Below are 14,608 nucleotides of genomic sequence, written 5' to 3'. Positions count from 1 at the left end.
GTTTTCGGTGTGAAAACTAGAACAAGCAGATCTAATGTGGTAGAAACCTTTCTGTTGTTAATAGCACCATTAGCATTCAGTAGCAAAATTAATTAGTTAAACGTAAATACAGGTACAAAAACCTTAATAATGACTAAAAGAGATCCTTTAAAACCTTTAGCACATCCCTGAAACCGTGAGTGGATATTCAACGCATGAATTCACTAATGCTAAAGAAAACTGGAATCATTAAAAAGTTCAAAGCATTTCTATGACTATCACATAATAAATCTATCCAATGCACAGTGGCAGATATGAAATCTGCTTAGAGATGCTCAGTATCTCGGGTCGTGTGGTCATGCTGAACCAGTCCCGGCTAGATCAGCTCAGTACAGAAGTCTCTGGTCCAGCGGCAGACTGTCCTTCAGACATTTGAGCTGCTCTTCGCCCAGTTTGATCTTATCCTCCAGTTTGCGCTGCTCAATAATGAGCGCTGACTTCATTTTGACGAAGTGCCGGTAGTCTGCCAGACGCTCTTCGCTGAGGTAACTGGCCAGAATCTCATAAACCAGACGTTCTCTTCGGTCCAAGTTTTCCTTCAGCTCTTTGGCATCTTCGTGCTGGCGAATCAGCAGTTTGCGTTTCTCGGTCAAAGTGTGCTGAAAGTACAACACATGAGTTTTTATTGTACAAATCATTCTTAAAATGTGGTTTTTTTCCTCTCTCTCTGGTATATTGGTATATCGCTTGTTATTTGATTTGAGTTTGTGATGACCTGACGGGGGACTGCAGATGTAAAGTAGCCCTGGGGCTAATTCTGGCATATTTACATTGCTGAAAAGCTAAGATTTTAAATAAATAAAATAAATATAACTAATGTTAAAATGTCCCAATTAAGCTATTTTAAAGTTGTTGTTTTTTTAGGTGTCCTTAAAGCTCCAGTCCGTAACTTTTTTAAGTTAAAAATAATCCAAAATAATTATATTCAAAAAAAACTTATTCTGCCAGTGTTCAAAACTATCTGCTTGCCATAGCTAGATTCAAAACGGTTAGCTTGTAATAATGCTTTTAATTCCAGTGGTACTGGTGGGTTTCCGCGGGAAATTCGAGCATGTCTTTGCGTCATGACGTCACACCCGTACACATAAAGAAGGAGTTTCGGCTCCTTCGGCTATACTGCGCGTGACGAGATGTTTAGATGTATAGGCTTTTCTCGCAGCACTTTACATAATTAAACTTATGGCATCCAGAAAGATCCAAACAACAATCATCAGTGTCAACTGGAGATTCAGCAGTTATAAAACCCAAAAGACTTCGTACTTCGGATTTAAGGTGGCTAGAGAAAGAGAAAGAAACCGTCTCATGCGAACACAAGGATTTAAACATCGGCGGGGCTTTTGAAAAGTGCGTGAACTCCGTGTTTTGAAGGGGTTCAAAACGGAAGAAGAGACGGCTTTTTTCTGCTGAACAAGTAAGACATTTCAATAGTTCAATCGTGTAACAGTACGTTTTCTTAATTCACACAGTTATGGAGTTTCCTTTGTTGTGCCTTTCTCGTTTTGCTATTATGGAGAATATGAATTCTGAACTACACAGGTAACCATAAAACACATTAAATTTAACATTAGTCACGCAATGCTGATGTTGTTAACATGAACAATTTGAGAACAAAGTAGGCTATAATTTGCACGGTTGCTGTAAATCGTGTTGATTAAATCTAACGAAGCTTATCATGTCGAATGCTTTTCCCCCCTTAGTTGATCAGAACAAAAATGGATGTTACTTACTTGTTCAGAAGACATTTTCTTATGAAAATTCTTATGTTGGTCAAACTTTCAAAAAGTGAATCTGTGATTCTGTATGCCAGTAGGCTATCCACACAGCGCGGTGACTGACAGCAGCACTCGCCTCAAAGCACTGTGTTCATCCGCGCTGTTTCATGCCGATTTACAACCCACGTAAAGATGATAATTCCGCGAATCACTGCAGTTACAGATTTCGAACAGAGAGATGGCGACAAAGAGGAAAAGCTACGGACTGCAGCTTTAAAATAGGTTTACATGCATCTAAGGTCAAAAAACACTTTATTTGTCTCATATTATACAGGTGAAACTCGAAAAATTAGAATATGGTGCAAAAGTTCATTTACTTCAGTAATTCAACTTAAAAGCTAATATATTATATAGACTCATTACATGCAAAGTGAGATATTTCAAGCCTTTATTTGTTATAATTTTGATGATTATTATTATAAACCCCAAAGTCAAAATTAGAATATTGTGAAAAGGTTTTCATAGCTGTAATCCATAATCATCAAAATTATACCAAATAAAATCTTGAAATATCTCACCTTGCATGTAATGAGTCTATATAATATATTAGTTTCACCTTTTAAGTTGAATTACTGAAATAAATGAACTTTTGCACCATATTCTAATTTTTCCAGTTTCACCTGTATATTACAAATGAAAGGTCGAAAAAAGCATAATAGGGACACTTTAAATTAGGACTAGTTCAGTCAACTTTAGACGCATAGTTCAAGTTCTAATTCCATCATATTAAACGCTGACACTTTAATCTCACGTTCTTTGACAGAACTACAGAAAAACTGATTTTAAATTTTTACACGCATCTAATTGTCACCTTCTCGTCCGCTGACGTTCCCTCCTCCAGGTTGTCGAGGGCGTTTTCCACGCGAGCCAGTCGACCGGACAGAGACAGCAGGAGACTGACCACTTTATCCAGGTCTCCCACGAACATGCGAAACTTCTCCAGCTCGTTGGGTTTGCAGATGGTCTGTACGGTGGCTTCCACGTCCTCTCCCAGAGCATTATTATCCTGAACGTCCTCCTGAAGACTCTCGCGCGCCTCTCGCAGAACCTGCAGCTTCTTACTTAAGCTGTCAATCAACTCTTGCTGCAATTACAAAGACATCAACCAGATCATCTAATTGTCAACTGTGATATTTTCCAGAATGCTTTTTGAAACATGCTGCAACTTGTATAATGCAATTAATGTTAAGCACAGAACGTGCGGAAAGCACACACATTTGTATTTGTGTCGAATGAGAGGTACGTGAGTTTATTTGTATAGCGCATTCACACATTTTACACACATAATGTGACTTATCTATGTTTTTTTTCTCTCAACAATGCATTTTTGTCTTGTTGCTACCAGTGCAGCACAACATGAGTAAAAACCATGCAACAAAATATTGAATATAAACCTTGTACCTTCTTGTTGGACAGGTCATAATCAAGTTCGTCCTCTGAATCCTGTTCCTCCATGTGCTCCTGCATGTCCTTCATCTTTATGAGCAGCTCTGCTTTAGGTGCAGATGTGCTGTAATATGACGAACTGCTCACTAACGACGCTGACGAAGACAAACTGTCCTCCACTCTGCAGAAATCAAACATTCATGGGTCACTCAAAAGAAAAAATCGGTGAAAAATCACCAGGTAAGTTTCATAGTTTTATTATATTATATTGTTATATTGTTATATTGTGTGTGTGTGTAAGTGTCTCAGTAGAGGGCAGTAGTGTACAGGTTTTCACTGATATAATGCTTCATGACTCCAATTAGTAAAAGAACAAACACAGTAATTCCAGTTGAACAGCTGATGGCCAAAACATTTACATATTGCAGCTGATGACGAACAAACGAGACGTGACAAAACAGGAATGTCACATTTTTGCTAAAAAAAATTCCCACAAACCTGTGAAGTACATCATCTGGCTCATATTACACCCCAAAATACAAAATGGGAAAGAAATAAGAAATTACATTTTGGTTTAAAAATTAACCTTAAGACTATTTTAAAGCAAATTTTAATGACCCTTCAAAAAATGCTCATTACCATAATACAAATATGCTAAATAATTACATTTACATAGCGTGAAGACATTATGTATGATTTAAATCAGCACAAAATGTATTGTATGGAGAATCACTTATATAATGAGGATCTGATAAGAATCATCAGTCAGAATGATTACAAGAAAACTCAAAAGTAAAGCGTTTAGATGCATCACAGTATTTTGCATTTCAGTATTTGAAGCAATTTGAGGAAAAATGTGCCTAACTGTCATGAAAAAGTCCCAATTAAACAATTCTTAAATTGTACTAAAATAGTTTTAACTGATGCAAAATCTACATGATTTTTTTCTCTTGATTTTCAGGTGAAATGTGACCATGTTTTTGTGCCATTCGCCTCTCTCTCTCTCAAACGGTGTACCTCTGCGGTGTGTTTTTGGGAGACGTCTGTTTGTTGATGGCTTTCCTCCTCTGCTGCGCTCCCTCCAGGAGCGGCTCCCCCTGTGGAAATATTCCCTCCATCAGATCCATCGTAGTCTTCATCTTACTCTGATCCAAGATGTCCACCAGACTCTTGTCCTTCCCCATGATATCTCTGGCCAGCTCCTCTCGCTTCAGGTCCTCCTCTGAGCGTGCGGTCAAACCGTTGCTTCTCGGCTCGGTGTTGTCTAGTACCGTCTGATGTTCTGTGTTTTTGATGGGATCTGGATGGGCGTGGGCAATAAACAGCGACTTGGATTTCTCTGGAGAATCTGGTTTTTTTAGTTGGCCCGTTTTAGGCACCTCAGAGCTTCGGGATGATTCACCATGTTGCACATAGTTTCTGTTTTCCCTCTCTGAACCGTTTTCTGCACAGACAATCTGTATGGGGACCTTCCGGCCAGCAGTGTTTGGCTCTGATGTTTCCTCCGTCTTACTCCTGCAATAGGGAACAAGTTCGTCATGAGTTAAAAATGTGAATTTTAGCAGTGAAACAGATTCATCATCCAGAACCATGGGTGTCGGAACCATTGTATATGACCTTTTTAAAGGGTTAGTTCACCCAAAAACACTGCTGACGTGTGTCTGGTGCGCCCGAGCTTCGTCTACAGTCTGAGGGAGACGCACGCTGGAAACAAAACAATCTTCGCAAACATGTCTAAGGATTTCCACACAGAGGAAGACTTGCATTTTTTTGCCCAGCCATATTTATTTGAACCCGAATACACACACACACCAGACACACGTCAGCAGCGTCTTACGTCAGCGGCGGCACTGAACGCGGATCCACAACAGAACCAGAATACACACACACACACACACACCAGACACACGTCAGCAGCGTCTTACGTCAGCGGCGGCACTGAACGCGGATCCACAACAGAACCAGAAGACAATACAATGCTGAATAAAGGCCTAGTTTTTGTTATTTTTAGATCAAAATGTATTTTCGATGCTTCAACACACTCTAACTAACCCACTGATGTCACATGGACTACTTTGATGATGTCTTTATTTCCTTTCTGGACGAGGACAGTATACCGTACATACATTTACAATGGAGGGACAGAAAGCTCTCGGACTAAATCTAAAATATCTTAAACTGTGTCCTGAAGATGAACGGAGGTCTGACTGGCTTGGGACGACATGAGGGCGAGTCATTAATGACATAATTTTCAGTTTTGGGTGAACTCAAGTTCAAATTCAAATTTCTTTATTCAGTCATGATGTTATTATAGACACAACAACAATCACAACAACAACAAAATAATAACATTAGGAGCATAAGGAAGACATAGTCTTATAAATTAATGCCCCGTTTTTCAATAATCTGAGCTAGTACAGAACAGATGGCTCGCCGTTTTTTAAATTTTTTATTACTTCAGTATTACCAATAACTAACCCTTTAAGACCAATAATATTGGACCCACTCACTTTTACCGTCTCTAATTCAGCGCATATGTCTGTTCACTTTTAAGAGCGCCGTCAGTCAAATCCATTCCACTTGAGGAATGCCCTAATAAATTAAACTCCATTTTCCCTGAATCGCTGCATTATATTTCTCAACGAGCCGCAACTGACAAATATAACCGCCCGTTGTACCCTTCCAGTCAAATATTGCGTTGCAAACATCAATAACAGCTTTAAATTGTCAATGCTGGCCATGGTATCATCAGCGGGATAATCCATGGATAGCTGTGCATTTAATGCACGACGTGAAGCGGAGTTTAGTTTACTTGTTTAATTGAAAGGCACCAGAATTACATGAAATGGCATTTACTCCAGTAACATTTTTCTGGGGGAGGACCCACACATTTTTTTTTGCTTCCGACGCCAGAACCTAATCAGTATCTAATACTCTAGTTACCTGCATTGGTCCTTTTTCTGCACAGTTGCAGGTGGTTGATCTGTGAGCCTCTGTGGATAGAACTGAGGAGAAGGAGAACGAGAACGTGTTCTGCTGGCTGAGGTTACCATCAGATCAGTTTTCAGCTTGGGAGAGGCACGAGCTAAAAGACGTGGCGTATGAGATAACGTTCCCTCGGTGTCTGATCTCTGGTCGTCCTCTGGTGCAGCAGTCAGGTGTATGTCTCTCTCCAGATGTTGTGCAGGACATGGTGAAGTAATCAGTCTTTGGGGCTCTTGAGTTGGCTCAGGTGAAGAGGTCTGAACCCTAAATTCCTGGGAAGCTCTAGTAGGGCACATGGCATCCGGCTGTGTGGGTTTGGCGGACCTCTGCGGTTCAGAACCTTTGTTTTTAGGAAGCCGTTGCTTTGACATGGGAACCTGGAGATGATTTGAAGAGAGAGTTGCCGGCTGCTTGGTGTCAGGTTTGGGTCTCTGGTTCGAGGCAAGAGACACAGCAACACTTTCCAGAACGTTCATTGTAACCGGCTCGGAGATGTTGAGTGGACTGTGCTCGCTTCCGGATCCTCTTTAAAATAGAAATTACAGTAAAACACATATTATCAGTTTGTACTAGGGGTGTAATGTTACATGTATTCATCCCGAACCATCACGGTTCTATGCACAAAATCAGAAAATGAATACAATCAGTCAAGGCGATCCAAACTCCAATCCAGAAGGGGGCGCGTGTGGTAATGCAACGCTGTTTGCTAAGAGCCATTACAGGAAAAAGAGCAGAAGAAGAAGAGACTTTGCGCCAACCCAAAACAAGACTTCAAGGATTAGTTCACCTCAAAATGAAAATTTCCTAATAATTTACTCACCCCAATGCCATCCAAGATATCCATGTCTTTCTTTCCTCAGTGGAAGAGAAAATACGTTTTTTGAGGAAAACATTTCTGGATTTTTCTTCGAATAATGGACTTCAATTGCAACCAATGTTTTGAAATCCAAATCAATGCGTTTCGCTAGATAAGGCCCTCTTCCTCAGCTGATCGTGCACAGCCGGTTAAAGCACTTCAAACACCTTTAAAACTGCATTGATTTGGACTTCAAAACGTTGGTTGCAATTGAAGTCCATTATTCGAAGAAAAATCCAGAAATATTTTCCTCGAAAAAACGTATTTTCTCTTCCACCGAGGAAAGAAAGACATGGATATCTTGGATGGCATTGGGGTGAGTAAATTATTAGGAAATGTTCATTTTGAGGTGAACTAATCCTTTCACACAACAGCTTGCTTAGTTTAGATTCATTTCTGTCAACTTAACGGAAAGGAAACCGGGACGGCAGAAAGTGTCATCCTGTTTGTTTTCTTTATTTTACAAAACGCAAAATGTTTTTGAGTGTACACAAATAAAAGACCCTTTACAGTTTTGAATGATGTCTTACTCTTATCTGTATGACCATAAATGACAGAGTATCTCAAGTTGTTTCCACTGTTATAATGAGACAAAATTGTTTGGCATTGGAAGTCTCACTACAGTCCAGGTCTGAAATATGCACGTCCTGGAAATGGGAAGCCTTTGGTGCCTTTCTCTGGCTCTTCGTGGAGAGGTGAAGTAGGCGGATGTAGATGGCACTTTTTTTTTTTTATACAAATTTTTCAGTGATTTCTTGAAAAACGTACTATTGAATTTTGTGCATCTGCCATTGTCAGCGCATGAAATGCAAAGAAAATGACATTGTAGGCTACAACACGTTAATCGAACCAATAAGTTTGAAAACAGCCGTTGCATTTTACCATGCAGCATTGGTCAACAAATCAACAATTCCTTCATTTTTATTTTTTAGCAATCAGGAATTAGGGGGGAGGGAATGTAAATGTATCAAACTTATCGAACCGTGACCCCAAAACCGAGGTACATACCAAACCGTGACTTCTGTGTACAGTTACACCCCTAATATGTACATTATCAGATCAAAGAAATTATAGGCCCTTACTTGTATCTGAACACCTAGACAAGACAAGAAATCCTAACCTGGTGATACGGGTCTCCTGTTGGCCATTGGCTTCAGGCTGAGATTCTACAGGAGACTTTCTGGGTGGCAGAGGGATTTTCTGAAAGGAATGTGGATCCGTTAACACAGATGCCAAAGAGTCTTCTACCTGAAGGACAGACTGCCCTTACTTTATCCACTGTGCCAGCAGCAAACTCATAACTATTACTAGGGCTGTCACTTTACGTTCGAAAATCGATTGCACAATCGATCGGACCAACCAACACAAGTTTCGAAAACTAAAATAGGGAATCGATTTTAACGGAATTTTTTTTTTTTTTTTTTTACAAATAATTTTTTTTAGGTGGTCAGATCAATACAGTACACAGAACATGTAGGATGTTGGAAAATAACAATGTCTTTTCTGTTAACCAAATGCTTTTTAATATTCGCTATTACTTCAATGAAAGTGAACAAGCGCGCCGTTATTTGTTGCTTGTGTTAGTGACGTCCGTGTGTGTTCAAGTAAGCCAGAAATGCGCAGATTCTGCGCAATAGGACTCACGAGTTGCGTATTTGGGCTAAATCCGTGCAGATTTGGCTTACACGAACTTCCCCAGCAAAGTGAGTAAGTAAACATAGAAACACGCCAAATTGGCTCGTGATTTGACAGCGTTTCCCGCCAAAGTTCATTTTTACCCGCATTTGGCGAGTTGGAGGGTGTTAATCTCAATCCCTGAATGTTGCGCTCCTGTTTGTCATTGTGCACGAAACTTCACGGCAATAAATCATCAGGAATATTGCTGACTTGTGCGTCTCAAGCGCCTCTTTACGCTCGTCCTAATGTCTGTTAGTTGTCCGTGGATTTGCCTATATTTGGTGTTGAAAATGGAAACGTCTTTAAACATGGGAAATCGATTTTACAATCGATTCAATGAACACTTATGTCTCAAAAATCAAACAGGATTTTTACACAAAAGTGACAGCCCTAACTATTACCAAACAATGCATTGTGTATCTAATGAAATGTGGAGAATTTTGACTTTATAGTCAAATAATCATCTTCTCACCTGTCCGTAGAAGTCAGCAGAAGGGGAGGAACGGGATCTTTCATGAACACACACTGTGCTGTTGGATTCCTCCAAGCCTGAGTCCAGGATGTTTTCCGCTGAACGGTATCTGCCCGTTATTCTTCTTTCCACTGGCTTTTTCTGCATGTTCCATGTAGCCTCATATTCAGCAAACGTACCGAGCCGTTGCTGCTCCTCTGTATTAAGGTCAGCATGGCTTGATTTACTTTGTTTTAAGGGAGCTTGATGGATGCTTTCACAGTCTCCAGTTAATCTAGTCTTTCTCTCAATGTGGTCTTCATTGGGACTGAGGAGGGACTGCTTGGGAATGGGCTTTTGGAGAACTGCTTTGCAGGAACTCTCAAAGAACTTGTATCGGTCTACAAATGACCCTGCTTTATCCTCAACTCCTATTTTATTGATCTTGTCCGGTTCAGAGAAGGAATGTATCTTTTTATCCACGGGAAACCGTTTACGCCCCCCAATGCGGGAGACCTGCCCATTAACAGGCCCAGATCTTTTGGGAAGTTGATCCGATGCAGATTCGTTCCCAGGGAGCTCCAGGTCCCTCCTCATAAATGACGTGGCCTTCAGAACTTTGGCTTGGGCTTCCTTCAGATGATCTTTGTAAGTGTTGGTGAAGGAACCATCCGAAGACGATGTGGAGGTCTCATTAGACTTCCAGATGTCAGAGTCATCCTCAACTTCACTTGAGCAGGTCAAGGTAGCTGCACTTCTGCTTTTCTGAAGTTGATCCCTCTTCTGTTGGATCTCGTTGCGTAGAGTTGTGGCGTAGCGGTCACTCCTTCTTCCCTGTTTACCACCGATCGCATCAGTTGATTCTTGACCACCTGCTTTGGCTGTTACGATCATTTTTTCTGCCATCTTGCTCTCTTGGGCCAGAGAGTGCAACATGGGGGTCTTGTGTGGACAGATCTTGTGATCCTGCTTGCTGATCCATGGATTATCCAGGTGTTGAGTGGACATTTGGTTATTCTGCTCAATCTGTTTTTTTGGTACGTGCCTGGAAGGCTGTGGCTTACCTCCATCTTTCTTCTTTTGAGTCTCTCTTTCCCCAGAGCTGGACTTTGAAATCACATGATTTGGTACAGGGGACGCGGCTTGAGATGGAGGACTGATGGCCTGTTTGCTGTAACCGTTGGAGCTCTTGTTCTCAGGTAGATTGAGTTGGGGATACTTTGTCTTCACAGCCTTTTGAGGACCAACCAAGCTTCTGTCTGTAGCACCTTGAGTGGTTCCCATTTCCGACCTTCGTTCATCTCCTATCCAACCCTGCGTAGATGATTTCAGGGATGGCTGCTGAGCAGTGATGCAGTAGTAACGGAAATGAGCCTGGCCCTCATAATTGGGGTCGAATGCCATGCTGGTTCTGGCTTTGTTTCGACTGCCAGCGTTGGTGGGTAAATCTTGAAGGCTTCGGTAGTAGCTCCCAACACTCTGGGTATTTGGTGAACTTGTACCGTTAGGGTACACCGAAAAGTGACTATCATCACTATGCTGTCTCTGATGCTGAAGCTCGTAAGTAAATGGGTTCTGCCCTTGTCTTACATCAGTGCTTGACAGGGAAAAGGGTTTGGAAGGTTTTAGCTTATTTGGATAGTCTTCAACCGAAAGATACGGCTGAAAGAAGTCCTTCTTTGGAGGTGTGTTGTAGCTGTGTCTCGCTTCACCATCCAACTGTTGGTCCACAGCTCTGCAGTGAGGTTTCTGTTGTGGATATACAGATATGCCTTCAGGGAACGATCCCACCAAGCTCTTCTCATGAACTCTGGTGGCAGTGAAACTATCACTACGCAAGGGAGGTGGAGGAGCAGGAGGAGCTTGAATAGTGGTCATCTTGCTCTCAGGAATATGCCACACAGGTCTATGGTTGGATCTCCAAGTGGAGGAGAATTTGGAGCTAGCTTGCTCCTCCACACTGGGACTCACGCGTCCCCCGTTGCCCATGGGTATCTGCAGGTATCTGTGGCAGTCATTGGGAACTTCAGTATCGTTGGGAACGCCTCTGTAAAAAATCTCTTCTGTGGGAGCAACACCCCGAGGTGAACTGTGGTCAGTTGTGCCTGATAAAAACATTGGGTGATCTTCTCCACCATTGGGTTTGCTTGACGGCTGCTCTTTTGAGAAAGCGTGAGATGAGGGCTCTACACTTTCCATATTTCCCACTGAGCTGACCTGGCAGGACACTTGTCGCAGATTGGTCTGTCCCCAACAGCTGGTGAATTCTTTTGTGGGTGACCTGGTAAAATACAAAGAAAATAAATGATGCTGACTCAGATTAATTTATATTCACTGCAAACAAACCCTCAGAATCTCACCCTGCATCATATTTTGTCTGCCAAGTGGAGTCAGGTGCAGGGCTGGGTTCAGATTTAGGGCTGTCTGTGGTGGGGTTATCTGTGGATTTAGCAGAGTGCCACGAATGGGGTCTACATGATGATTCATTCCTCCTGAAATAAAAAAATGTAACTAAATTTAAATTGTTACATTTTCAGAAAGACTACTTTAGTTTAAACAGGCTTATTCTAGAAATTGTAACAGTATTTTGTACATAATTATAGCCTACAACGAACGGGTTAGAACTAAGGACTAAAATAGTCATAAATAATTGAGAAAATAGATAAATAAAGAATAAAATAATGCATATTATGCAAATCTACATATAATAAATAAACATGTTTGTCTACATGTTGGGTTACTATAAGTCACTATTTTCACATTTTCATGAAATAAAACATACAGGTGAAACTGGAAAAATTAGAATATCGTGCAAAAGTTCATTTATTTCAGCAAATTCAACTTAAAAGGTGAAACTAATATATTATATAGACTCATTACATGCAAAGTGAGATATTTCAAGCCTTTATTTGTTATAATTTTGATGATTATGGCTTACAGCTTATGAAAACCTTTTCACAATATTCTAATTTTGAATTTGGGGTTTTCATAAGCTGTAACCCATAATCATCACAATTATAACAAATACAGGCTTGAAATATCTCACTTTGCATGTAATGAGTCTATATAATATATTAGTTTCACCTTTTAAGTTGAATTACTGAAATAAATTAACTTTTGCACGATATTCTAATTTTTTGTACTACTAATGTTAGGTGTTAAAGTGTTAAAAAACATCAGTTATCACTCAGGCTATCAGGAATATTTCTGGTCTAAGAGATCTACTTTAGGAACTGTGAATAACATGATTTGTTCCTTTTGCAGAATATAATTTCATAACTCATTTAGCTGCACAAGACGTACCCTTTGAAGCGATTTTTCCTGAAATGGATGTGAGGTGGAAAAGGAGGGGATACAATCAGATCAAGACAAATTATGTAAGAAACACATGCAGAATATTTGTTCAAATGTTTTTGACAAATGATCAGCACTCATCAACAAGACAGCAGGAAACACTGACGATTCTGCACTGACGCTCACAGGTTCTAAACAAGCCAGTGAAATTGACAGCCAGATAATAAGCTTAAGCGTATAATCCCCATCTTGCACGTGAACAGCACAGCTACAGCTAAGACGCCACATGGCAGAGGATGTGATACTCGGGTCTGGCAGGGGTGGACGGGTCGATGGGTGATGATAACTACAGGAGCGTACAGGGCTGGGGGTCACGAGACAAAGGCCAACAGCTCCACAATACCTCATAGAACTTCTCAAAATCTTCGTGAGAAAATTCCTGGCCACATGTACTTCACTTTCTGCAGGCATTGTTTGCGTTACAATATCCACCATTTTAATCTTCCTGCGCAACAAGGTAGAGAAAACACAGTACAGGTGAAACTCGAAAAATTTGAATATCGTGCAAAAGTTCCTTTATTTCAGTAATTCAACTTAAAAGGTGAAACTAATATATTATATAGACTCATTACATGCAAAGTGAGATATTTCAAGCCTTTATTTGTTATGATTTTGATGATTATGGCTTATAGCTATGAAAACGTTTTCACAATATTCTAATTTTTTCATAAGCTGTAAGCCATTAGTTTCACCTTTTAAGTTGAATTACTGAAATAAATTAACTTTTGCACGATATTCTAATTTTTCGAGTTTCACCTGTATATACTGTTGATCAACTGGAGCATAAAACATATGAATTGCTCAATGTTGTAAAAAAAACATTCATTTTTGTTAAAATGATTATAAAATAAAATAAATATATACATAAAAATGATATATAAAAAATAATAATAAATAAAAATAATGTGGTATATAAAAATATGTGTGTGTAGTAAATCCTTAATTCACTTAAGTGAAACAAATAAATGTTTAGTCTGTCCTGAACCAGATAAATAAATTGTAGATTCACTCAAAATTATGTTAAAGTTGAGTAAAATGACTTTAACCATGACTTAAAATTGAAAGTATGAAAAGTATTACAATTATGCTAATTTATACAAAAAATTCATGATCCAAATCATTAACCAAAACACAGTAGAGACTGATTATCCATCCTACTGTATTAGTCACAGGGTTATTATCATTAACTAAAGCCAAAACCATAAAAAACTCAACTAAAATAAACATTAACTGAAATTAATAAAAATATTAGAAAACCTAAACGTATTTTATTTCAGCTTAGCCAAGGCAACATTTCAAATTTTGGAATAAATAAATAAACAATTATTTAAAAAAATAAATATGAACAATTTATGTTTAGTTTAAGTTGAATCACTAAAATAACTAAACCTAAATAAACTAAAACGTAATAGATCTATAAAAATAAAATTAAAAAAAACATACAAGATAACAAACATTTTTTTATATATATAAAAATCAAATCTAATTCAAAATATTAATAAAATCTATAATATAGTATATAAATGATACTAAAATAACACTTAGTCATCATACAGCCCTGTCGATTGCCATAGACTATTATTTTGCTGTATTACACATTGTAATGAATGTGTATCACTCCTACTGTTTTGATAACACAAAACCCGAACTCATTTACAGTCGGCTCAGGTGACCGGGGTAAAGCCATGTTTCCGGAGGGACGGGGTCACCATATGCCCACCGAACAACAGAGCAGCGACTGCATGCGATAAATGGGAGCTTAGCCATTCAATCTGTCACAAAGGGAGATGAGTAGCAACACATTCTTCTCAATCTGTTGTCTGTCTGAGAGGCCAATTCATCACATCAGGTCACTGCCATTCAGAGTAATGACCGATATGCAGGATCAACACTTATTTGGAGTGTTTTAAAGTTCAATATATTGCATCATTATTCAATATTGGTTTATCTAATCAGATCAAACTGAGGTGACAAAGATGAGAATGACTCATAAAAAATCATCTAAAGTTGGATCTTTTGGGTGCTAGTCACTATACAAATGCAAATGACCAATGCTAAATGTATTAAGGAGATAGAAAAAGCTGCAAG

The 14,608-nt window shown here is 39.4% G+C and overlaps 1 protein-coding gene across 5 annotated transcripts in view; it reads right to left on the bottom strand.

Annotated features, from left to right (window-relative positions):
• Positions 1 to 326: 326 nt before the first annotated feature.
• shroom2b (shroom family member 2b) overlaps positions 327 to 14,608 on the bottom strand; it is a 39,831-nt gene continuing 25,549 nt past the window's right edge. For 2 of the 5 annotated variants that reach the window (XM_056236283.1, XM_056236285.1), the window contains 8 exons: positions 11,527 to 11,658; positions 9,188 to 11,447; positions 8,159 to 8,286; positions 6,141 to 6,707; positions 4,215 to 4,712; positions 3,213 to 3,378; positions 2,623 to 2,895; positions 327 to 638 (listed from right to left, as the gene is read on the bottom strand). In XM_056236283.1, the coding sequence (XP_056092258.1) occupies positions 366 to 638; positions 2,623 to 2,895; positions 3,213 to 3,378; positions 4,215 to 4,712; positions 6,141 to 6,707; positions 8,159 to 8,286; positions 9,188 to 11,365 (4,083 nt within the window). In that variant the 5' untranslated portion in view covers positions 11,366 to 11,447; positions 11,527 to 11,658 and the 3' untranslated portion in view covers positions 327 to 365. Of the gene's footprint in view, positions 639 to 2,622; positions 2,896 to 3,212; positions 3,379 to 4,214; positions 4,713 to 6,140; positions 6,708 to 8,158; positions 8,287 to 9,187; positions 11,448 to 11,526; positions 11,659 to 12,469; positions 12,488 to 12,863; positions 12,966 to 14,608 lie in introns of all 5 variants that reach the window. The other 3 variants (XM_056236280.1, XM_056236282.1, XM_056236284.1) reach the window with 3 other exon arrangements.

Source organism: Rhinichthys klamathensis, unplaced genomic scaffold (genome assembly GCF_029890125.1).
Source record: "Rhinichthys klamathensis goyatoka isolate OS25496 unplaced genomic scaffold, OSU_Roscu_1.1 h1tg000444l_1, whole genome shotgun sequence".
In the NCBI taxonomy this organism is placed as follows: domain Eukaryota; kingdom Metazoa; phylum Chordata; class Actinopteri; order Cypriniformes; family Leuciscidae; genus Rhinichthys; species Rhinichthys klamathensis.
Note: the sequence above shows the minus strand (reverse complement) of the source record. Positions and strands in the feature narration are given on the sequence as shown.